General features: G+C 47.8%; 1 protein-coding gene across 16 annotated transcripts in view; it reads left to right on the forward strand.

Moving 5' to 3' along the window:
- The window catches only part of ADARB1 (adenosine deaminase RNA specific B1), a 139,898-nt gene that overhangs the window by 54,747 nt on the left and 60,814 nt on the right, over positions 1 to 24,337 (forward strand). For 3 of the 16 annotated variants that reach the window (XM_035283032.3, XM_035283033.3, XM_035283034.3), the window contains exon 1: positions 22,401 to 22,580. The exons of the other annotated variants lie outside the window; for them this stretch is intronic. In XM_035283032.3, coding sequence (XP_035138923.1) covers positions 22,481 to 22,580 — 100 coding nt within the window. In that variant the 5' untranslated portion in view covers positions 22,401 to 22,480. Of the gene's footprint in view, positions 1 to 22,400; positions 22,581 to 24,337 lie in introns of those variants that run through there. 16 annotated transcript variants of the gene reach the window in all.

Genomic DNA, 24,337 nt, shown 5'->3' on the forward strand with positions numbered 1-24,337 from the left:
CCAAGAGCTCAAGACCAGCCTGGCCAAGATGACAAAACCCCATCTCTACTAAAAATAAAAAAATTAGCCAGGTATGGTTGTACACGCCTGTAGCCCCAGCCTCGGGAGACTGAGGCAGGAGAATCTCTGGAACCCAGGGAGTGGAGGCTGCAGTGAGATAGATTGCGCCATTGTACTTCAGCCTGGGTGACAGAGTGAGACTCCATTTCAAAAAAAAAAAGAAAGAAAATTTCTATAGTACTTATTTTTGGTGACTATCCCATGATTCAGTGTCTGCTTTTGAGAGAAGTTGAGTCAAATACTAGGATCCCAGTAATGTTAGTATGGTGTCAGGTTAATTTACTTACGACCAGCTGAGTGACTAACTCAAGAAAATCCAGTTGTACACTTCCAAGGAAGCTTTTTCATGGGTTCGGATGAGGTTAGGGGAAGGAGAAAGTGTCAGAGGGCTGCTGCAGGATTGAAGAACGCAAATGTGCTCCTGTATTCATTTGCTCTGTGGATGTTGATGAGCATCCACTGGGTCTCAAATGCCCTCTGGGGATGGCAGGGATGAGGAGCTTGCTTGGCAGCTCTCCTGTGAGCCGCTCACTGGACATGGAGGGAGGGGACGGCCATGCTCCTACGTGGGAGTTCTGGATGGCATGCAGAGCCGTGAGGAGGGGGCAATCACCAGGGCGTGAGTTTGGACAGATGGGAGTGGCTGGGAGCCCACAGGGGACACTGTCTTTGGGGAGTAGAGACATGCCCATATCTGACTAGTGGGTTTTGAGTTTGTGCCAGCAAAGGCCCGACTTGCCATTTCTGTCTGTAAATGTCAGGAATTTCAGGTAACTGATTCTCCAGTGAGACCTTTAAAGGTGGTTTAGCTTCAACCGATGCTTCTTTTGGCGGGGAGAGGGGAGGGTAAACAGGCAGTCCAAGTATGGGAAGGTCAAAATCAGGTCACCTTTATCTTGGCTTGTGCCAGTGGGACAGAATTTTATTTTCAGCCATAATGCTTCTTTTAGCTTAATTAGTGATAGGAAATCAGCTTCTCTGTAACCAGAGGTTATTGAAAGAATGAGAATCCCAGAGTTGGAATGAGTCTGAAAGAGACATTGTGGTTTAATATTGCCCAGTTAAATGTTAATTTATGACTACCTATTTTTAACTTGCCATAGAAGAAAAGCATTGCATTAATTATGCTATGTATGTGAAATAGCAAGTATTTTTATATAATGTAACTGTGTACCAGAAAAAATGAATTATTTATAATCCTTTGCACCAATAAATTGTTCTTAAAAGCTGAGAAATATAATCAGGCCAGAAGGAGATATCTAAAGCATGTGCTGAGAAAGCAAAACCAAAGAGCTGGAAATTATAAAATATTACGACATGATGAGTCACATCTCCTCCTCCTGATTCTGTGTTACTAAATGTTAGCTGCAGGATAGAAGTCGTGTCTTTCCTTTCCTAAAATAAGAGCTAATTTCGGCAGCAAACATTTGGTGTGTTATTCTTTTCCATCTTCATGGTGGTTTAAATAAAAATAAATAAACATGAAAGATTTGGCTGAAAAATCTCTGGAAGCGAGGCCGTCCGCGGTCTCACCACACCATCTGATTCTCTCTGAGCCTCCCTCTCGGGTCCTGCGTTAGTGTTCTCTGTGCAGTGTAGCCACAGGTTCACCGTAGGTAGGTGTGGGCGTTATTTTTAGTTTCAGACAGACTCATCGTTTTTGCCTTTCTTTTTCCTTGAAAAGACTGAAGTTACTTCTTGTGTCTTTATACATGAGATTATCTTCTGAGGCTGGAACATCTTGGGGGGAAACGTAGACAGAATTCCTATAGTAATTCCGCTGCTCAAGAGGAATTGCTGAGAAGGGCTTCAGGAAACATTGACTCGTTTAAACTTAGAAGGCTTTCTCAGTCTTTTCATTACCACCACATACCACATCTTAACAAATATTTATTAGCTGATCTTTTTATTTTAAAATGAAGCTCATAGAAGATACTACCTTATGTAATTATAGCCATATAATGTAAAAAGCAGTGTCATGCCCAAATATTGTCTAAAGAGAAATTGAAAATAGATAATAAAATGTTTCTCTGTGCCACTGTGTGAACACAGGCACTCCTGCTTTCACTCAAACCACTGAGTGGTGTGGGACTGTCAGTGCAGGCAGATACCGGGTACCGAGCTCGTGGCCTGACAACCATACGCAGTGGAGCTGGGTGGTATTACTTTCTGAAATGGTCAGCCCTGAAGGAAGCAGCATTCAGTCTTCCCTATCTCTTGATAGTCTCTGTATTTTTGGAACATTGAGTGTATATTAAAAGTATAGAAAAATGCATTATGTGAATCCAAAACTCAGCTGGGCCTGAGCTTAGACAGCTATGAACAGCCTTTCCACCTGCACTGAAGTCCTTTTCTGCAGGGCCGTTTTTTGTTTCTGGGATGGTGCAGCTCCCTCCAGGAGGTTTAGGAGTGCACAGATCACTGTGATGCCTAAGCCACTTCTCATGTTGCTTTCTGTTGCTACCACCAGGCATCGCTGCCACCTCCTGCTCTGTGCAGGCTGTGGCTGCCTGATTGACTGGTCAGGAACTAGAGTTCTCTTGAAGCCTTGACTGAAAGGAGAAGTGAGGAGCGGCATGGAGCCCAGTGCCAAGAGGCAGCCGCGTCTTTAGGCACTTTTCAGGAGAGCTCTTGGGGCCAGAAGGCGGGAGCTGTCATTCAAGGCTTACATAGCATGGAGGTGCCCTCCCTGGGGTGTCCTGTGTGCTGACCTCTGTCCTGGTGCCTGGTGGTGTCCTGGTGAGGAGCTCCATGAGCCTCTGTAGGGCTCTTCTCTGCATGGGGGTCCTGGAGATGGGCAGACTGGGTGGACTGCCAATCCGTTCAGGGCCTTTGAATGAAGCACGTTATCTAAGGGCACTAATTCTGGATCCTCAGATATTGTGACAAAAACTTGACATTTTTCTTCCTTCAAAGTAATTTATTGACTAAAATAACTGATGGAGCAAAGGTGATGCCTTAGTACCTAAATATTCCAGAAGATTACTGACATAAAGTCAAAATTTGGCTAAGAACAAGAAGTCTCTCAGAATGTGCTTTTCGCACAAGCCCCTGCACCAGGAAGCTATCTGTGTGGTGTTGGGCCTGACTGATTTGCATCAGCTCAAGGGCGCTCAGGCACGTGGCATCCCCCTGTAAGGTCAGCGGAGGGAGAGCAGCTGGCCAGGTCAGAGCATTCATTTCTGTCCGAAGCTCTGTGGGGAATAAAGATGGCTTTTCCAGTAGCCTCTGTCATTCCAGAGAGTTTTAAGATTGCTTTTATTTGTTGTTCTACTCTGGAACTATGAAGCCAGACCAAAGAAATGTTTCCACACCAGGTTTTGCCCAGAGTCTTTAAAATGTTTATGAACGTCTTTAACTTGAGGCCCTCACAATTTTCTGAGCCCCCATAAGGTACAGAATAGGGGCCAGGTCTGCTCCCTTGTGAGGGCTGGGGGACATTGGCTCCACTGGGCATGGCTCCTTCCTGTGGATGGCTTAGGAGATGTGAGATTCATTTTCAGATGTGACAATCCAGATGTGGGGTGGGTGGCACGTTTTTTTTTTTTTTTGCCCAGTTATATCCGAGTAAAAGGAGGACAAATTCTTACTGAACCTATGCAATAAACTACATTGTCAGGAGGAGTAAAGCATCTTAGTGTGAGTGTTCCTGAATTCTCAACGTTCAGGAGCAGTGTTCCATTTCAGCTCCAAAAGCAGTCTACTGGATTTACGGCTAGAGAGAGATGAAGAGAAAGAGAAGGGGCTTCCTTGTGCGCACATTGGTAAATACAGCATGAAAGAGAATACCAGCAATATTCCAAAGCCACAACCAGCATTTCCCTGCCAGCTCCTCAAGTCTTACTTCCTGTCTGCTGGCTTGTCATAGTCATGTGCTTCTCGGCTCAAAACCCCTGGGAGCCCAGTTCATTTCCCTGGTGGAGTCGGACAGTTGTCGAAGGGGTGTCAGGTTCTGTTCAGCAGCCTGAGCCCGATTCTGTTCCTTGTAGTGTCAGTAGTGAAGGTGCCTGTGCATTCATTTTCTGTCGTGCAGGGACTGCCGTCGCATCTGACTCTGAGGGTCCTCTAACAAGCCCACTGGCTATTGGCAGAGCTCAGTTCCTTGTGGCCATAGGCCTATGGGGCTTGACTCCTGGAGACTGCCCATAGCCCCTGCCCTGTGGCCCTCTCCACAGCATGGCAGTTTGCCTCTCAAGATGTATAGGCAAGGGTCTCCCCTCTTCCTTTCCTCACTGACTTCTCCTGTCTTTCAGGGCTTTACCTGATCAGGCCAGACCCACTCAGGAAAATCTCCCTTTTGATGAACTCAGTCACCTGATGAGATGCCTTAATTGCATCTGTGACATCCCTTCATCTTTGCCTTATGTAACGCTTTATCCCATTATATTCACAATTCCTCCCACCTGCAAGGGCAGGGGAGTGTACAGGTGTGTACCCCAGGAGCAGGATGCTAACGCTGCACTGACTGAGAAAAGAATTTGTCACACCTGTGTGTACCTGAAAGAGGTGTGTGCCCAACAGTGGTGTGTGCACCTGACAGGAGTGAGTGTGTCTCACATAGGTATGTGTGCCCGGGGTGTGTGTACCCAACAGAGGTATGTGCAACCAGGGTGTGTGTGTGTCTGACATGGGTATGTGCACCCGGCAAGGATGCGTGAGCCTGACGGGTGTATGTGTCTGACATGGGTGTGCGCACCTGGCAGGGGTGTATGTGTCTGACATGGGTGTGTGCGCCCGGCAGAGGCATGTGCCTGACAGAGGCCTGGCTTAGTGTTCAGGGTCCACAGTACGTGAAGAATCCTACAGATCCTTGTGGACAAGGCAGTACGGTGGAATTTGGGGCAAAAGACTTGCATAGATTTTTTTTTTTTTAAACAAAAGATGAGATTGAAATGGCAGTGAGCTCATGCTTGTTTATCCAGTGAGCATTGAGGACCTCCTAAGGCCAGGCCCATGATGAAGATCCTGAGGATGAAGACGCCTTGCCATTCAGGTCAGTGGTTGACGGCAGTCGAAGTCAGGGGCACCCAGTACCACACCCCTGGCTACTGCTGACAGCAGGGTGAGTCCCCTGCCACGTGGGCAGAGCCGCCTCTGCAGATTCCCAGGTGGATCTCCTGGGCAAGGACTGGCAGGCTATGGCCTGTGAGCAGATTCTGCAACCTGAAAGCTAAGAAGGGTTTTTACATTTTTAAGGAGTTATAAAACAAAACAGGAAGAATCTGCAACAGAGACCATATATGGTTTGTAGAAATGGACAAACCTGCTCTAAGGGGCTCGCTTGCTGGTGGGGCCTCGTCTGGGTTGCCAATTCGGCCGACTCTGGAATTGGAAGGTCTCAAGGAAGGCTATGTGCTGGGTAGGATTTCTAGATCCCAAAATGCTTTGTTTCCATCCAAACTCACAGGGCAGGAAGAGCCCTCCTCCCTGTTCCTCAGCAGAGGCGTCTACACTGTGTGCTTAGTGGCCTACCAGAGTGACAACGACTGCCAGCTGTCTGCATCTTCTCAGCACCCCTTAGTGTGGCTGCATACTGAGGGCACTTAAAACCATAAACAGGCAGAGAAAATCTCCAGTCTTCCAGGTAATCTCAGAAGACTCAGTGACTTAAGAGGAAAAGACCAGACTGCTGCTTTCAGTAGGACCACTGTGTGATGCCCGCCTGTCAGTCAGTGCACGTAGATGTGGGGTCCTGAGTTGGTGACCTCAAAATCATGAGTGGTGGGTGGATAGAGTAAGTAGCCTCTGATGAAGCAGAAAGACTGGAAGAGACAGTACCTAATTTAGGTTGAGAAGCAAAGAGAGGTCTTGGAAGATGAAGGCAGAGTACGAGAAAGGCTTTCTAAAACTGACAAGCCTGCTAGCCACATTTCGAGATTTGTTAGATAAACTGGAAAAACATGCTGAGTGTAGAATGTCAGCAGAAAGGCGTGGCCACATCAAGAGAGCCCTCCGTGGGTGCTGCGGTCCTGGATTTCGGGGGGCCTGGTGGAGACTGTGGTGCCCCTCACCTTCCCAGGTGAGTCCTCTGTGATGGGGGTGGGTGAAGCTGAGTGCTGTCCTGAAAATCTGACCATGCACAGCCCTTTTCAAAGACCCTTGTAATTTTAGAGGCCACCAGCAGCCATGAGACTAGGCAGCATCAGAGCAGGAACACAGTGTGAGTCATGTGTGCCTGTGTTCCTCCTGTGGTGGCCCCCGGCCCATGGGAGTGGGAGGGATCAGAGGGATTGGAGGGAGGGAGTAAAGCCAAGGGAAGGAGTGGGGACAGCGGACTCCCTCCCCTGCTTGGTGGCTGGCTGCCTTGAGGACTCGCTCTCTTAGGAAAAGTTCACCAGTCTCTGAGCTCTGATTCTGGCCTCCTGTCAGGTGCCCTCATGTGGGAATGAGTGAGGGACAGCAGGGCAGGCCTTCCAGTCTTCCAGCAAGCTCTGCATCATGGGCGGGAGACCCTACTCTTAAAAACATGTAGACTCTTAACACTCTTCTTCCTCAGACCTGGGGCCTCTGCCTAAGCCGAGGTGACAGGGAAAAACTGCAGGTACACCAGATTGAGGGACAATAACATCAAGTGTTGCAAATAAATGGAACTGCTGCTGGTAAAGCGGGCTGTGGAGTGGCGGTGTTTGCTACACCCGGCATCACAGTTCGCAATTCATAACCTGTAGCAGTGCTCAAGAGAGAGTCATTCCTTTAACAACGGATGTGGACTGAGCTCCCGTGGGCAGACACTGACCAAGGTCTGAGGAGAGTGTGGGGACAGACCAGCCCTGCAGTGATAGCTGGTGGGAAGTAAAGAACAGTAGACCTGCCCTGCCAGGCAGCAGCCTCTGTGAGAGCAGGGCTGTTCCCGCACCCAGAGGAGACACCCAGCTGGTCTCTGCCAGGTTGCTCGTGTGCACCCTGCGGGGAGAAGGCCGCCCCTGGCTGGTGTCCACAAGGTCAGGGCACAGTCTGAATTTACTTGTGTTCAGTATTTTCCAAGGGCTTTTTCTACATGAAGGGACTAGGAGCGACACAGCAGCTCCCTCTTGTGGACAGATTCCCTCCTGTAAGGGGAAGTACAGCTGGGGTTCCAGCCTGCCACCCCTTGCATCCTGATCTGCGGAGAGTTCTGGAGCTGATGACTTCTGACCCCGTCTTAATCACGCCGTCGCCGTTCCTGGGGGCTCGTGACCATTCCTGGCCCCTGGCTGCCCTTCCGTGGTCTGAGGGTACGTGGGGGGCCCTCTGGGTGTGCTTTAGTGACCAGCAGTCCCCGGATGAGTGAAGGCCCATCAACCCAATTTAAAATAAAACATTCAACTCTCGTCAGAGGGCAGGGTGAGGATTTCTTCGTTCGCTGATGGAGCTTGGCCTCTGCCTTGCCTCTGACTGAGACACTGAGGGTTCAGGTGCAGTGTCTGCCCGCTGTGTGCCAGTGGTCTGGTGGGTGTGGAGGGGGGAAGGCTTTGATGACAGTGACATTTGCTGACACTGTGAGGAAAGTGGACACAGAAGGAGGTATGCCAGGGAGGCAGGGTAGAAGTCAGGGATGTAGGGGCTGCACCAGGTCTGGAAAGCTGGGTGTCTTTTCCAGGCAGATGGCATGGGAGGAGGGCACCCCAGGCAGGAGGGGCTCAGGAGATGACTCCAGAAGCCTGGGGGGCCCGAGAGTGTGAATAGGGTGGGGAGAGGCTGGGCCTGCTGGGGGCAGGAAAAGACCAGACCTGTGCTTAATTTCAATTTCTTTCTAAGTGATTCCCTCAAACTTTGATGGGCTTTTGATGAGAAGCAATAGTGTATACCCCTTGCCCTCCTCAGGGGCATCACTGACCTTTTAAAAATGCATTTTAGATGTTTGCGTTTCTGTATTAATTAGTATTAGGATTGGCTATCAGTGACAGAGATGCAACAAGCAGGTTCTAACCAAGAGAAAGGGCTGCATCCTGCACTTGCTGTTGTCTGATTGATGAACTTTAGACATTACCTGTGTAGTGTCAGTTCATGTGGAGGAGGATTTAACTCACTGACGTTTCTGCAGTCTTCTTTTCCTATATCATTTAGGACTGATTCCGGGTGAAAGTCACAACACGACTTAACGGTATCTCACACCCTTGGATGTATACCCGTACTTATTATAAGTAATCCAGAGGTAGGAGTTTACCAGAGCTAGTGGAGAGTTCAGCCATGTCAGGACTCTGGTTGAGTATCGGTGTAGCACAGCAGCAGCAGCTCTAGACATCCCATGTGTGTTTAAGGCAGGAGCAACAGAAGGAGCAGGCAGTGCAGCTCTCGTCTGTTCCTTTTGTCAGAGACTTCGTGGAAGCCCTCAGCGTATTTTCACTTGGCCAGAACCGTGTCTTTCTCCTTGCCCAGAATTGTGTTTTGTGGCCAGCTGTAGTCACAAAAGAGACTGAGAAAATGAGCCTTTCACTCTTGTGGCACCCCTGGTAGAGGGGCAGGGGAAAAGGGCTTGAGGATGAGCTCGGAGTCAGCTGACCAGGCTTGCAGCCATGCCTCTCAGCCGGTCATGCTAGAGACTGTGAGGGGCCCACATGCTGGGGCCTGTGGAGGCTGGGCAGCCTCTCCGCGTCTCAGTTTCCTGTGTGGGAGACAGCAGAAGCGCTTACCTGGCCCTTGTCTCTCAGTGCTGTCAGTTTGTCATCGTCTTCTCGCTCTGCCACCCAGGCTGGAGTGCAGTGGCACAATCTTGGCTCACTGCAGCCTCCACCTCCTGGGTTCAAGTAGTTCTCCTGCCTCAGCCTCCCTAGTAGCTGAGACTACAGGCACATGCCACCACGCCCAGCTAGTTTTTGTAGAGATGAGGTTTTGCATTGCTGCCCAGGCTGGTCTTGAACTCCTGGGCTCAGGTGATCCACCCGCCTCAGCCTCCCACTGTGCTGGGATTATAGGTGTGAGTTACCACGCCAGCCCAGTTTGTCTTCCATGTTACCAAAGGAGAACACTTTTTCTATTCTGTAACCTTACTTCAATCAAAGTTTCAAATTCATAAATGGTGCTTATTATGATAATTGCTGAAAGTCATGCCATGGGTTACTTTGCTTTATACTTGGATTTGGTATATTTTTGATTTTTTTGTTCCATTTTTTTCTTTTTTCTGATTTCCCAGATGTTTTAGTTCCATTTTTCCCTTTTTTTCCTGCATTCTTGTCTGGCATGGAGTGGTAGAGCAGAGTGGGGAGTGGAGTTGAGTTTGGATCCAGCGGTCGAGCAAGGGCCTCGACTCCCCTGCTCAGCTTCCTTCTCTGTTGTGTGGGGCAGGGTAGGTGCCTGTTGGGAGTGGCAAATGTGGTAAGTGGTAGCGTGGGGCCCTGTGTGCTCATGTCCCTGAGCACCAGCACTTCTGCCTGTCTGTGTCTTCTGTTGAGAGGGACCACTGCCTCTCTTACTCTGTCTCTGGCCCTTTCCAGCTTATTCGTTCTGTTTCTTGGAACCCATTTAATTCATTCTTCTTAAAATACATGTATTTTCTATTTTATTTCAAATTTAGACTTAACTTTCTTTCTTTCTTTTTTTTTTTTTTTTTGTGACAGAGTTTCACTCTTGTCACCCAGGCTGGGTGCAATGGCACGATCTCGGCTCACCACAACCTCCGCCTCCCAAGTTCAAGCAATTCTCCTGCCTCAGCCTCCCGAGTAGCTGGGACTACAGGCATGCGCCACCATGCCCAGCTAATTTTTGTATTTTTAGTCGAGATGCGGTTTTGCCATGTTGGTCTCAAACTCCTGACCTCAGGTGATCCGCCTGCCTTGACCTGGCCAAAAATCATTCTTTTAAAGTGTGCTCTCTGGTATATTCTGACAAATGTATGCCAGTCCCGCACCATCAAGCAGTCAGGGTAGAGAACATTCTCCTTACCCCAAAGAGTTTCCTCTCTCCCCATGCAGGTGTCCTACCCATCAGGGCTCAGGGTGACCTTATCTGATGTTGATGTCCTGTCAGATGGTTTGTATTCAGCAGACCACCCAGACCAGGCCGTGACGTGCAGGCTGGCCCCTGGCAGCCCACACCTGGTAGCTTCTGGGCAGCTCCTGGCTTGGTTGCTCTGGCGTGGAGTGTCAAGTGACCTCCACTGAACAGCAGATGGTGCTGTAGGGCCGCTTCTAAGACTCAGTGGAAGAGGCTCAGTGGCTCAGTGGCATTCTGAGCGGTGGCCACCAAGACAAACCTCCTGTCTTCACACCGTGTGTGTGTGTGTGTGTGTGTGTGTGTGTCAGTGTGCACGTGCATTCCCAATTCAAGTCCAGAAGCCAGTTTCCTTCAGTGTTCCCTGGCTTTATTTTTACCATTTAGAGGACCCATGAGGCAATGATATGGAATCCTTATAGCTGGTTTAATTCAGTGAATGATCTGAATTATAAATAAAATTTTATCAAGTGATTAGTAAATTTGATGTAATAAATTATGTCTGTGGGAGGGGCTTCTGTGTTATGGCATGAGAAGTTTTGTACATCTTTTGCAATTTAGAAAATCGTGGCCAGGTGTGGTGGCTCAAGCCTGTAATCCCAGAACTTTAGGAGGCTGAGACAGGAGGATTGCTTAAACCTGGGAGTTTGAGACCAGCCTGGGAAACATGGAGAAACCCTGTCTCTACAAAAAAAAAAAGTAAAAATAAATTAGCCAGGCATGGTGGTGCACGGAGGTGGGGGAATCGCTTGATCTCAGAAGACAGGGGTGGCAGTGAGCCAAGATCACACCACTGCGCTCCAGCCTGCGTGACAGAGGGAGGCCCCGTCTCAAAAAAAAAGTTCTTACTTTGCTTGTATTGTCTTTGTGAAACATAATTTTATGATTCTGTTGTTTTAAGCGCAATATTCCAAATAGGTAATAATTATGATAAAATGCAAACAACTAGCCTATACTAATGATCTAAATATGTAGTAACAGATTTACAGAATATATTTCAAAAGATTGGCATTCTGTTTTATTTTTAATAGCCAGTTATAGAAAGCACTGCTTTTAAATAATGCCTCAGAATCTTTAAAGAAATACCTGTCAATGTATGTTCTAGTTTAGCATCAAATTTATATTCAGGGTTCATAAGAATCTTTTGAAAGGTTTCCTAGAGTCTGTAAGTGGGAACGGAGCTGTCCTTGAAGGGTGCTAGGCCTCCCAGGTTTGAGTTGTCATCTGCGGCTAGCATAGTACCACCTTAGCTACCTGTGGGCTACCTTAACCATCCGTAGGTCCCTTCAGGCACCCCAGGGCCAGGTTAGCCACCACAAGGTCACCTTGGCCATCCCGGGGCCACTTTAGCCACCTGTGGGTTACCTCAGCCATCTGTGAGTCATCTTAGTCACCCCGGGGTCACCTTAGCCACCCTCTCACCTTAGTCACTCATGGTCATCTTAGCTGTTTGTGGGTCACCTTAGCCACCCCTGGGCCACCGTAGCCACCTCTAGGTGTCCTAGCTACCCCTGGGTCACCTTGGCCACTCTGGGTCACCTTATCTACCCCTGGGTTACCTGAGCTACCCTTGGTCACTGTCTGTGGCTGCTTGCTTGCTTTAGGTCACATTATGCTACTGCAGCTAATTATGGTCCCTCAATTCAAGTGTCTCCTTTTTCTTTGGCCCTGGCCTTCTCTTTGTTGTTTGTTTTTCAAATCAAACACCTGCTATACTCATTTGAGAAGTATAGACTTTTATTTTTATCCCTAAGTTGCCTGGTAAAGTCACCTTTAAAGCCAATGGAAAAGGCTTAATTGAATTCATGTGTTTGAAGAAGTGGAGGAAGGTTGCAAGTAGACTGAAAGTTATACTTAGTCTGTTCTGTCTGAAACCATTCTAATTTAGAAAACAGCAATGTGCTAATTTAAAGGGATATGTGTATGTTATTTGACTTAATGTTGTAAGGAGTCTTAATTGAGAAAATAAACTCAAGTAGTTGTGTTTTTTCTTTAATTGGGCAGCATTGTAGCCGAGCAAAGAGTGTGGTCCCCAGGTTGGAGAGCTCTGGGTTCTGAGTGGGTCCTAGCACATGGCCAGCATGTGACCTTGAGCAGCAACTCGCCAAGCTGGCTGCCAGGCTCCTCCCCATGTGTTGGTGGGAGCCGTGTGGGATCTGCTTAGTGGGGGCACAGCTGCTGCAGCCCAAGTAGCATCCTCCCGTGGTCCTCCCTTGAGCCCAAGGTGTGTACTGGCTCCATCTTGTGTTTTACAGAGGGGGAATCAGGAGTCCAGAAGGTAAGAAATTGCCTAAGGCCCTTGGCTAATAGAAGAGGGAGCAGGGCTTTGACCATGGACCAGCTCATGACTCTGCTGGTTACTGCTTTGCCGATACCATGACCACACTGTACAGCCGTGCAGGCTGTAAACTGAACAGCTCCACCTCAAAGGCCAGAGCTCAGAGGCAGCCGTGATGGCTGCAAAGCAAACAGCAGCCGTGTCCAGGCCGCTGCTCACAAACTTCAGTCTCCTTGACTGAGATTTGGTAGCACTGAAATGAGCAAATGCATGCGTGGTGATCGACAGGTGGCCGCACTGAAATGAGCAAATGCATGCGTGGTTATTGACAGGTGGCCATCGCTCTGCCGACTTTTCCCGTGCCCTCTGCTTTGGGAGGTGCTCTCCTGGATCCCTGATTCTTCCTCTCCTAACCTTCTGGCACTATGTTCCTCACTCAGGAATTGCACCCAGCCTCGCCAGGGCAGGTGAGCCCCACACCTGCGTGTCCGGCTCACACCTTCCTCCAGCTCTCCAGACTCACGAAGTCCAGTAGCATCTTCTCTCAGGCCTCCACAGGCATCTACAACTTCAAACATCCAAATTCTGATTCCCTTGCTCTTGCCATTATCTCCCCATCTCAGCAGTTCCTTCCTTCCAGACTCTCAGACTGGAGGCAGCTCATCCTTTCTCTTCCATCCCACACCATAGCCAGGAGGTCTGTGGGCAGTGCCTTCAGAACGCATCTCCTGTGTACCTGTCCTCTACTCTGGCCAGAGTATTCCTTTTAAAACTAGGTCAGAACTGGATCAAAGCCCCTGGTCAAGACGCTGCCACAGTCTCCTGCTGCCAAATGACTGCGATGTCCTCACTGTGGCCCAGGAGGCCCCGTGGACAGAGCCCCTGGGACCTCCATCTCCTCCCATTCTCTTTTAACTGTGTTGCTGTCATTCTGGCTGCCTGGCTCTTCCTGGGCAGTTTCAGGTGCTGCTGCTATCTAGAGCCTTCCATCTTCCCTTCCAGAACACTCCTCCCAGTTGCCCCATGGCCAGCTTCCTCACCTTTGTTGCAATCTTCCAAAGTGCAGCCATCTTCATAGGATAGCAGCCACTGCTGTCCCCTGACACTTGATCGAATTTAATCTTTTATGACACCTATTGGCAGTTACCTCTTTTTTTTCCTTATTAGAACATATGCTCCGGGAAAGCAGTTGTTAGCGTCTTTTTGTTCACTGATGTGTCTCAAGCACTTAGGACAGTACTGACACATAGTAGATACTCAGTAAATAGAAGAATGAATATTTGCCACTTTTCTTATTAACAGACATGTCTGAGGTGCTTTAATATTACATTAAGTAATGTTACAGTTTCCCATGTGTCGATTTTATATAAATAATGAGTAAATTACTCATAGAGATTTTAGAATTTAATAAACTCCATTTTTCCCCCTTCTTGTAAGGGTAGAAAAATGCTTTTAAGAATTTTCCTAAATTAATATTCTGGGAACATTAAACTTTAGAACTTTACTCTGAGGACATAGATAAAAATAAAATTAATTAGATACCAGGAATGTCGGATGCTAATGGCGTATGGCTATTTGTGACATTCTCCTAGAATTAAATAGTTATTAACTTGCAAAGGCCTGGCAGCTGGAGTCAGAAATGGATGAACTTTACCGTTGGGGAAAAAGAGCTTAAAGGTATCTTACTAAAATTGTAAACTGTCAGTTAATCATCATAGAAAGCATACCTGACACAGCAAATCATTGTCATGCAGCTGTGAATTTCTGGATTCTCATGAATCAGACATTCTATTTTTATGTTTCTCTTAAATAATCCTAAAGGTAGAAGAAAGAAGCAGGAAAAAAAAGGAAGAGAACCACAGCTACGTTGTTAGGGCCTTATTCAACTCTTCGACTTCATGTGGAATGACTGTAGGATGAATTCATATGCAGCAAAAGAGCCAGTCCCCATTAGGGTACCTTTCTAGTTGGTGCCAGTCCCCATTAGGGCATCGTTCCAGTTGGTGGCACACAGATACACCACAATTAGGGCGTGGTGTGTCTTGTCATGCCGGGAGAGCCTAAATTACTCTGACTTTCAAGAAAGCAAAAAATAGGGTTTTGATATCAGGAAGATTTACTGTGCATTGGGTTGTGTCATTTGATGAGGAAAAACCAAATGATCCCTTTATGAAAATGAAGGCAAAATATACGTAAATGCCATTTTAATCTAACTTTTTATATGAATGTAGAACAAATACAAACAGGATTATACAGTGTGATAGTCAGGAAACTAGTATGCTTTTGTGTTTGTAGACTAGTAGAAAAGGAGCCCCAGTAGATTTGGCATTGTTAAACCAAGGAAGTCTTGAGACCTGTTCCGTGTCCTTTGTGCCCATAGAATTGTAGCATATGGAGGTGACCGAGGAACCAGACCCCAAGAGGTCTCTGCCACTGAAAGGAGGTTTTTATTACTTGCGTTTCCTAGAGGAGGGGCACTCAGGCCAAGCAGACCCTGGGGGGTGTCAGTCAAGGGGCAGAAAGGAGCCACAAGAAAGCCCAGGCCAGAGCCTGAGTGGGGTTCCTGGGGAAGGGCAGAGCAGGGCGCCAATGTAGGAGTGGCTAGTGTGACCAGTTCCTGTGGGAGTGGGGCTTCTAGGGAAGGTGGAGCAGGGCACCAGTGTAGGAGTGGCCAGTGTAAACGGTTCCTGTGGGAGTGGGGTTTCTGGGGAAAGGCAGGACACAGCACCAGTGTAGGAGTGGCTAGTGTGAACAGTTCCTATGGGAGTGGGGTTTCTGGGGAAAGGTGGAGCAGGGCACCAGTGTAGGAGTGGCTAGTGTAAACAGTTCTGGTGGGCCTTGGGCTCCAGGAGAGATCTCTAGCTTCCTGGTACCAGGCTGGGGGGTGATTTAGGGCAGAAGAAGTGAGATAAGGGAGGTGGGTGAAGCCGACCATTCACCCGGAGCCCTGTGCTGGCTCTAAGCCCTGGGAGGTCCAGTCTCTCCCTGTGACTGTAAGGCCCACAAATATCAGAGTGTTAGGAATAAGAAAACGTACTGAATAGAATTGGTCCTGGGACGGATGGATGCCTAACTGGCAAATCCAGAATCTGAGAAAATACAGAACAACTGCCTTCATTGACAAGGTGGCACACAGAGCCCAAGATAGGCGCACAGCAAGAAGATGCCAGCAGGATCTCTTAACAAGCTTACCGTGGTATCTTTCACAGTGTTAACTGTAATCCCAAATTAATTTTTAATGAAAGCATATCTACTGAGATTGTCATTTTAGTATATTTTCATTTAAAGTAGTATCTACAAGATTCCTGAAAAGTTACAAACCAGCTAACATGACCATTGCCAGTCATGCCGACCACATGCTCACGGAGCCGTGGACTCCTCACAAGGAACCTTTCCCTGTGGTCACGTGGCTGTTGCCACAGCCTGTGGTGGGGTTCACTATTTCAGACTTTCCTGATTCTTTCTGCTGAGATTTTAAAATAGGAGATTGTAGCTACACTTTGTAAGTTGTTTCATGAATATACTTTTTCTGAATTGTGGCTTGCTGTAAGAGTGTTGTTTTTTTTAAGGTAAGAGTTACAATGGAGATGGAGAAATTATGCTTTTCTCATTTCAAGGAAAACACCAGTCATCAGTTATGTATCAGTTGGGAAACCTGGGTTAGGAAGTTGCAAGGCAACCTGGTTTCAGCTGGACCTGGACTCTCCCAGGGCTGCATCCTGCTAGAGCTGTCAGGACACAAAGAACACCACCAGCCTCTCTGGGAGTGGCCTCACCTCTTGGCCACCTCTTTCCACGGATGTGGTGGGTGTGGGGGCAAGCTAGAGAGACTAAAGCCCACTATTGAGCTCAGCTTCCTGTAGAAACCAAGTTAGATGAAAACCCTGACCCAGAGAGAGAAGGCAGAGAATTGGACTTTTGAAAACGTGAGTGTGTCCAGCAACCAGGCAGCAATAGTCCTTGTTTTTACAAAAACAAACCTCCTTAAGCCCTTTATTTTCCCAGAGTAATTTCATCGTAAAGAATCCAGAATCCAGACAGCTCTTTACCTTCTATCTTTTCCTTAATTCTTACCCGATGATTGGTCTGATCTGGACTGCCTAAAACCATGACAATATTAAGTGCTTTCTCCTGCATAAGAGAGCTCTAGATGTTCTGGCTCCATTTCTTAAATGGTTTCTTCTTTGATTTTGTCCCTGTTAGGAGACCCCCAGGGCCTTGCCTTGAGACAGTGCAGCTAGTCCCAGCAGCCACTATTGCTTGGACCTGGCCAGCCCCTCCTCAGGGGCCAGGGCGCAACTCACCTGCTGACTAGGTCTTCTTAGCCAGGTCAGTTCATGGGTTCTGTTTTTTTTTGAGCTTCTGGCTAGTCCTTAATTTCTCAGACCTGGTTAATCACAGTGTGGAGTCATTTTTCATGACTGTGCATCTCACTTGTTTGATGCATGCCAAGGGAATATAAATTAATAAAGAAACAGACAGAGATTTCCCCTTACAGCTTTCAAATACAGTGAGTTTGTACTATAAAATTGGTCCAAAGAGGTTTTATGGTTTCTTACTTGAAATAATTAAAGAGCATTTATGTTTCTCTTTTGTGATTTCTTGGTTCTAATCCTGTGGGTTGCTTCTGACTTCCTCTGTTGGAGAGACACTGTGCATCCATATCTGACAGTAGCTCCTGAATTCCTAGCAGGGAGCTGAGCACAGATGTGCGCACAGATGCGTGCTTAGGTAAGGACTTTGTGCAAGGCAACTGTAGTGTGAAACTGTAAAGTGTGCCGCCTTAGACTGGAGAGAGAAGGGGGTGATTTGATGTTTCCACACACCTCTTTTACCAAAATGGGTCATCTTATCTGTCTCAGGCCAGGCCTCTGGGAGTACAGGAACAGCACAGCTGCAGTGAAGGAGGGGCTCCTGCTCTGTGCTGGCCCAGAGCTGTGGGTCATGCCCCTCAAGTCGCTCAGCATTCTGCAATTCCCCTGGCCTTAGTCCCCCATCTCACTGTGATAGCCATCCAGGTCAGCAGCTGTGAACCTTCCTGGCTCCCATGCTACCCCCACGCCCCCCAGCACCTCTCTCTCTATTCCTGTTCCCACACTGTCCCCTGGGACCTCTCTCTCTATTCCTGCTCCCACACTGCCCCCTGGCACCTCTCTCTCTATTCCTACTCCCACACTACCCCCTGGTACCTCTCTCTCTTGATTCCTGCTCCCACACTGCCCCCTGGCACCTCTCTTAATTCCCGCTCCCACACTGCCCCATGGCACCTCTCTTGATTCCTGCTCCCACACTGCCCCCTGGCACCTCTCTATTCCTGCTCCCACATTGCCCCCTGGCACCTCTCTCTCTCGATTCCTGCTCCCACACTGCCCCACCCCACCCCACACCTCTCTCTCTTTCTGCTCCCAGCGTCCTCTCAGCTTCTCTTCTGAGCCCCACACAGCGGTTCCTGCTCTATCACTACCACTTATCCTCCGTCACCGAGAGAGGGCGAGAGTCTGTCGCACGTGTGCTGACTGCCTGGTGAGGGTTTGTAGAGTGATGGGCAGGGCCCTGCAGTACAGCCCTACTGAACTCACAACACCAAAGGCCTGTCGGTGTCACTGTCAAAAATAGGCATCCTCCCCTCCCAGCCCCCGTCACAAGCTAAGCATCTGTGAGAACAGAGGCTCTGCTTCAGAGGAGCCTGCCCCAGCTGTAGCAGCAGCCTTTGGATGCAGCTTCTCTCGCTCACCTCCTCCTTGGTTTTCACTCTTTCATGCCCCTGGGGACCTGCCCACTGGTTCCCAGCCCTCAGGACCCTGGCAGTCTCCGTGAGGGCATAAGCTGAGTAAAACGAATTAAGGTGGAGCCACAGCTACCAGTAGCTGATTGCCCATGGGTGTCAGCCCCACCCTAAGTGCTACGCTGTCAGTTCACTGTCCCGTGACAGCCCCAGCATTGTGAGCAGTGAAGGAAAGAACTGGGACAGGTAGCAGAGGCTCCCACCTGACGGTGCTGAGGCTCCTGCCTTAGCACTAGGGCCCGGGCTCCCCTTTGCTGTAGTGCCGTGAAGTATGTCAGGAAGATTTGCACATGACCTGATGGAGAGAGGTGAGATGTGACAACGCAACTCTGGCCTCTGTCTCAAATTCCCAGTGAGATGCTGCCATCCCTGCCATAGCCTGTCCTGCCCACAGGGGAAGGTGGGAGGAGTCAGTTTGTGAAAAATCAGGACTCTGAGGGCACTGGTGCTGGTGCTGAGTTCTGCAGTCAAGAAGTAGAGCAGAGCTGAGCTCCCAGCTGCTTGTGGGCATCACAGACGCATTTGCCAGCAACTGGGCTTGGCTTTGCTCTAACATCCGCTCCTTCCCTGGGAGCATTGTTTCTCTCTCTTTGGCTGCCCAGCCCAGCTCCCTGGCCTGGCGAGATCTCTGCATCATTTCTTCCTCCAGCTTCTCTCTCCACCCATGCCACCATGGGAGAGTTTAGGCCTTCTCGTCCCTGACTGGGCTGATGTAGGGCTGTGACTGTCATCTGTTCCCTCTTTCCTGTCTTCTTCACCTATCCGCACATTGTCAGTCCACCTTTCTGACCGCTGGATGCAAACCTGCAGACGCTCCATGGCATTCGGGGTGGAGTTCAGAGGCACCACCTCAGCATGAAAGGCCGTTTCAGATCTGGCCCTGCGCACTCTAGACACCCACATGCTCCTGGGTGCAGCAGCATGGGCCTGCAGGCAGCTTCCTGTGATGCCTCAGCTTCTGCTGGCTCCTGATGTGGCCTCTGTTCCTGTCTTAGGCCCCTCTTCCTCTTGGCAGGCTCCCTGCTTGCCTTACTCTATCTCAGAAGCTCATCCTGACACCAGCCTGTCCTCTGTACTGGGAGCATGGAGCAGAGCTCCATCGCAGCTGCACCATGCTGCTGATGAATGGCTGGCCATCTCCTTGCGCGCAGCATCTGGGGGTACTCAGGTGGCCCTGCCGTCCCTGGGCCTGTCCCTGACACTGGCAGGGTTGGGGCATTGGAGTTCAAATGGGGGCCACATATCATGTCTAAATCTTTCAGAGCTTAAGTCAAGCCAGCACACTATTGATACAGTATGTTGTGTCCTCCTTCTTTGACAAATATATCTTCAAGATGGAAAAGATCCGTGGAGAGCTGTGGGTTTCATATAAATGAATGTTGGCAAAGTATGAAAGACCACTGGATTTAACTGTTACTGCACATACCTGTGTGTTCAGAGGCCACTCATGTTTGAATAACAGGACCAAGACGTGATTTATCAATAAGCGCGTATTTCTCCCATGACATTTATTATTTTGCTTTTATTTCTGCAAAGCACTGATTATGTTTTATAGTAAACATTTTCAGATAAGGCCCCTTCTACTGGCATCCACGGCCTAATGCAGGACTGGCACACAGCAGCCCACAGGCTGTTTCTGTTCAGCATTAACACTTTTAAACAGTTGCTAAAAAATAAAATAATGCAGCAGAGATGTGTGGCCATGAAGTCTAAAGTACTTACTCTCTGGCCCTCTACAGAAAGTGTTTGCTACTTCTTGATCTAGAGATTTAAAAAATAAGACATGTCATTGGCCCAGATACAGTGGGCCTGTAATCCCAGCACTTTGGGAGGCTGAGGTGAGCAGATCACTTGAAGTTGGGAGTTTGAGACCGTAATGACTAACACGGGGAAACCCCGTCTTTACTAAAAACATACAATAAATTAGCTGGCTCTGGTGGCACGTGCTACTTAGGAGGCAAAGGCAGGAGAATCACTTGAACCCAGGAGGCAGAAGTTGCAGTGAGCCGAGATTGTACCACTGCACTCCAACCTAGGTGACAGAGCAAAACTCCATCCCCCAATTTCCCCCCCAAAAAAATATATATACATACACACACACGCACACACACACACACACACACACACACACACAAATTTGAATATATTTCTATAAAAAATTGGATTTAAGCAAATAAAGCAAAATTACAATTTTTTGTATTTCAGAAAATTTTTTCTAAATTATTACCAATTATAATATATAAAGTAGTTAATATGAAATGTTTAAGTCCAAATTGTTTAAAGCTGAGTTTTTTATTTAAACTTTGAAAATTTAGTTAAATCATATTAATAATTTTGTAAAAATGAAACTATTGATAATTCTCTGATTGCTGACATGGAACCTGAGTCTCACAGTGTTTTGAGAGCCTCCAGCTAAACTGGGGTTCCAGTGCCAGAGTGGCTGGCAGCCCCACCCTAACAGGAAGTGAAGGGGCTGGGCATCCTGTTTCCAGTGCTCTCATGAGATGCTGTTTTTCCTGGCAGTTGGCCTGATGTCTCGTTTGACCTGTGACCAGGGTTCCCTCTCGAAACGTGCATACTGACAGCTGCCCTGGTGGCTCTTGTCTGATTCACATCCAGGCTGTTCCTGCCTCATCGTCACTCATGCCAGGAGCCCGACCTTGAGTTCTCCTGGCGTTTGGGGAAAAACCTGCCTGGGGTAGCCCCGGTTCTTCAAATGAAAGGCACAAATTCAGTGCACCACACAATGGGAAGCATGTTCAAAGATTTTTACTTACAGATCCTAAGCAGGGAGGGTGCCATGGGTCAGGAGGGCAGTCCTCTGTCCCTGGGTCATGCAAGGCAGGAACAAAGGGTCAGGCAGAGAGAGCATACACCCACTGCAGCCAATCAGCAGAACATGTAAGGGAGTAGCGTGGGGTCACTGTAACTGCATGGGCAGATGCCTGAGTGAAAGATGCCTCTAGGTCCTCATCTCTCGTACTGGCTTGAGCCACTTGCATGTGGAGTAGAACTGGAAACTGTCAAAGGTGGCTAGACTCTGCTACTAGTAGGAGAAAGTTCAACTCATATTCCACATAGATGCTGAGGCAATGGAAAACTAAGAGAATTCACTATGCTTACGCAGAGTATGTCTGCACACACACGTAGGTTATAAGAGTTACTTAATATGGCAGCATATCCTCAGGTGCTATGTGCAGGTGTCACAAACATTGGACCAATGCATGTGTACCTTTGCAATAATGAATTACAGAGTGGATGCCGGTCCTTACTAGGAAAAGGTGCTTTGTTACACGAGACAGTAATTGCATTGTACCGAGAGAAAGCATCTGATTGGTTCATTAATTTGTCTTGTTTTCTTTCACCTATGAGTGCTGCTTCTACTTATTTCCTCCCCATAATCGGACTCCTCCCAAGACAGCCTGGTCTCGAGGGCATTCAGATGCAGTTACCTTTTGTTCAGGGACACAGGCCATCTCAGGGAAGCATCTCCCTGGAGCCTGAAGAGCATTTTTCTGGACAAGAGGAGGCTGAGGGCTGTGGGTTCTGCTGTGCCAGCCCTACATGCGGATCCCAAGTGGCAGAGGCACCAAGTGCTATATGAGGTGTAAGTGTGCCTGTGTATGTATGTGATGTGTCCCTGCTTGCCCAGGCTGGTCATGGTACTGTGCTAGTCACAGGCTGCATGTGCCGGTCCAGCTACCAGGCACAGTGGAAAATGGGGAGATGCTGGTGTTTGCCCCTCCCTTAGCCGTGTGTCATTCACCTGGGGCATGAGCTGTGCCCCTGCTCTACAGTGATGAAAAGGCAGGTCAGCATTGGTCCAGGACACGTGCGTTAAGAGAGGAGGAAGAGTGATCTCTGGGGGAAAAGGGAGCATCCACTTGTCAATGGCGTGCGGTTTCCTGCCCCTGCGATTTCACTAGTAACACCCTGACCACTCACCTGCACTTTATATGAAGTCGTTTTTGTCAGCTGCTGTCTGTTGAGCCTCTGCATTGCGCTGTGTGGTAGCCTGTTACTTTTTCAGTTTGTTTTCTAAACTGTACTCTCTTGTTGATAGTCTTTTTGGTATTAGGATTTCCATTTAAACAGGACTTAGGTGTGTTTGCTGTGGAAGATTTGTTTCACTAGGAAAATTCACGGCTGTCGTTCTCTCCCCTCTGCTCATGGTGTTTTGTCCGTGACTTCACTGAAGGGTTAACTGTCACATGTCATTTTCTGGGTGGTGTGCTCTGAAGTCATTGTGGTGTTTGGGCCCCTTCAGCCTAATTCTGCCTAACTGCAGCGTGATGAATGAGCCTGAGGCAGAGGAGGAGGCTCCCTCAGCAGGGGCTGCCGTTGTTGCAGCTGCTGGCACACTGAAGTGAGTCGCTGTGCTGCTGCCCCGAGTGACTGAGGCACAGAATGAGGCTGGGGCCAGCTGGGGCTAGCACTGGCGTGTCTGCATGGCGTCGTCCACCACTGGGCCTTTGCACATGGGGACCTTTTTCAGCATCATGGGGCATCGGTATAAAAGGAGGCGCAAGAAGCGCTCTGAGAGGAAAGGTAATTCATTTCGTTTTACTCTTAAATGTGAAGCATTAGTCTTTAGTGCAATACAGAAGTGTTTTCTGGGATAGACTGCTTTGTGAATTCATCTTGCTGATGCCAGTTATTGCTATTTTCCCTTTTTAAGTGCCCTTTTTGTTGTTGGCATTTTATAGAATTTTAGATGGGGCATTTAAAAAGGAAGATTCAAAAACGTGTCTGTAAACATGAATAGAAATCCTTTAGTTTAGAGTGTGGAGCACATCTTTGGAAAGACATTTATCAAACCTTAAAGTTTGTAGCTTTGAGCTACAGCAAAGGTTTTACTTCCAGAGATAGATGCTTATATGAGATGTCCTTTGCTGCACTCTTCATTGATGACTTTTCTACATTAAAACTGCTTTTCATGCTGCAGAAAGCAAGGCTATAGCAACCATTGTGAAAATATTTCCCCTTTAAAAGAATGGGGAGCAAATTCCTTACATTCGGCACTCTAGGTTAATACCAATTTTTAATTCAACTTAATGTTGTAAGTCATTAAAATGTAGATTTTTTTTCTCAAAATTAGATTCAAAAGTTGTCCATGACTACACATCACAAGCTACTGGTTTTTGGACATGAATTGCTGCTTTAAAAGCTGTTGACTGTTGACAGTTTTTTCTTTGTATAATATGAAATAATTAATAGAAAATGCCTTAGTGAAAAGATGTGTCTAGCCCAGAGAATAGCTGAACACAGGGGTGATCAGTACCTCTGCCTCTGTGTCTTCTGGGTGCCACTGTAGCATCCCCCACCTGATGGGACTAGAGCACAGGACTTCACCACCACAGGGCCTTTGGGACATTCTGTGGCAGGAGATGGCTGTCTCTTCAGGAAATAAAATTATCCTCAGTTTTTTGGTGTAGCTTCCTCAAAAGAAGAAAAACAGATGACTCTCAAAGTCAGCAATCTTATAACGGCACCTTGCTAATATAACAAGGGCAATGGCACCTCATGGAAGTCTGTGGGAGTGGGGAACCCTGACCCTGGGCCCTCTGGGCACCCTGCTGCAGGTGTGTGTGTCCGGGGCCAGGGACGCCACACCCTCGATGCTTTCCTGGACTGATGGGCAGTCTCAGGACAGCTGATCTGGGCGGCTCCCTCGGCCCTACCTCATGGGGTGACAGCCTTGGCCTGTATTTGTTTCCTCAGTTAAGCTTTAGAAATTGAGATGTCACTAAGACAGGCAATAGGGAGTAAAACAAAGGCAAAAACTAAAGGACATTTTTACCAAATACCCTCAATTTACAATTGCCGCTACTTTTTCCATGGACATTCATCACTAATCATTTAAGTTGGGAAAAATATTGAAAAGTGCAGGAATAATTCTGTCATCATTCCTTTAGAATTTACTGTGATTCAAGCTTAAAATGTCTTTTTCATGCATTCCATAATCTTACTCTGCAGAGGGAAAACCTTCTCAAATATGTTGTATTTTCAGACCAAGGTTATAAGAAATTGAGAGGGTTATGAGGTGTAACAATTAAGCTCACATATTAAATGACTGTATTCCTTGGTCTTTCCTATGTAAGTTCATTGTGAGTGTTTTTAAATGGTATCATGTTATATGTTCTTGCTGTTGATATTTTATAATATGCATTATCTTTGAAACTAATAAAAATCCCTTTGAAAAGTATGGATATTATTAAGATGGGCTGTCACATTTATACCAGACTGGCAAAGTTTTATAAGATGTAAAATAGTCTGTTATACTGTATATTTTTAAGGTACTGTAA

The sequence above is a fragment of the Callithrix jacchus genome, chromosome 21, assembly GCF_049354715.1.
Source record: "Callithrix jacchus isolate 240 chromosome 21, calJac240_pri, whole genome shotgun sequence".
In the NCBI taxonomy this organism is placed as follows: domain Eukaryota; kingdom Metazoa; phylum Chordata; class Mammalia; order Primates; family Cebidae; genus Callithrix; species Callithrix jacchus.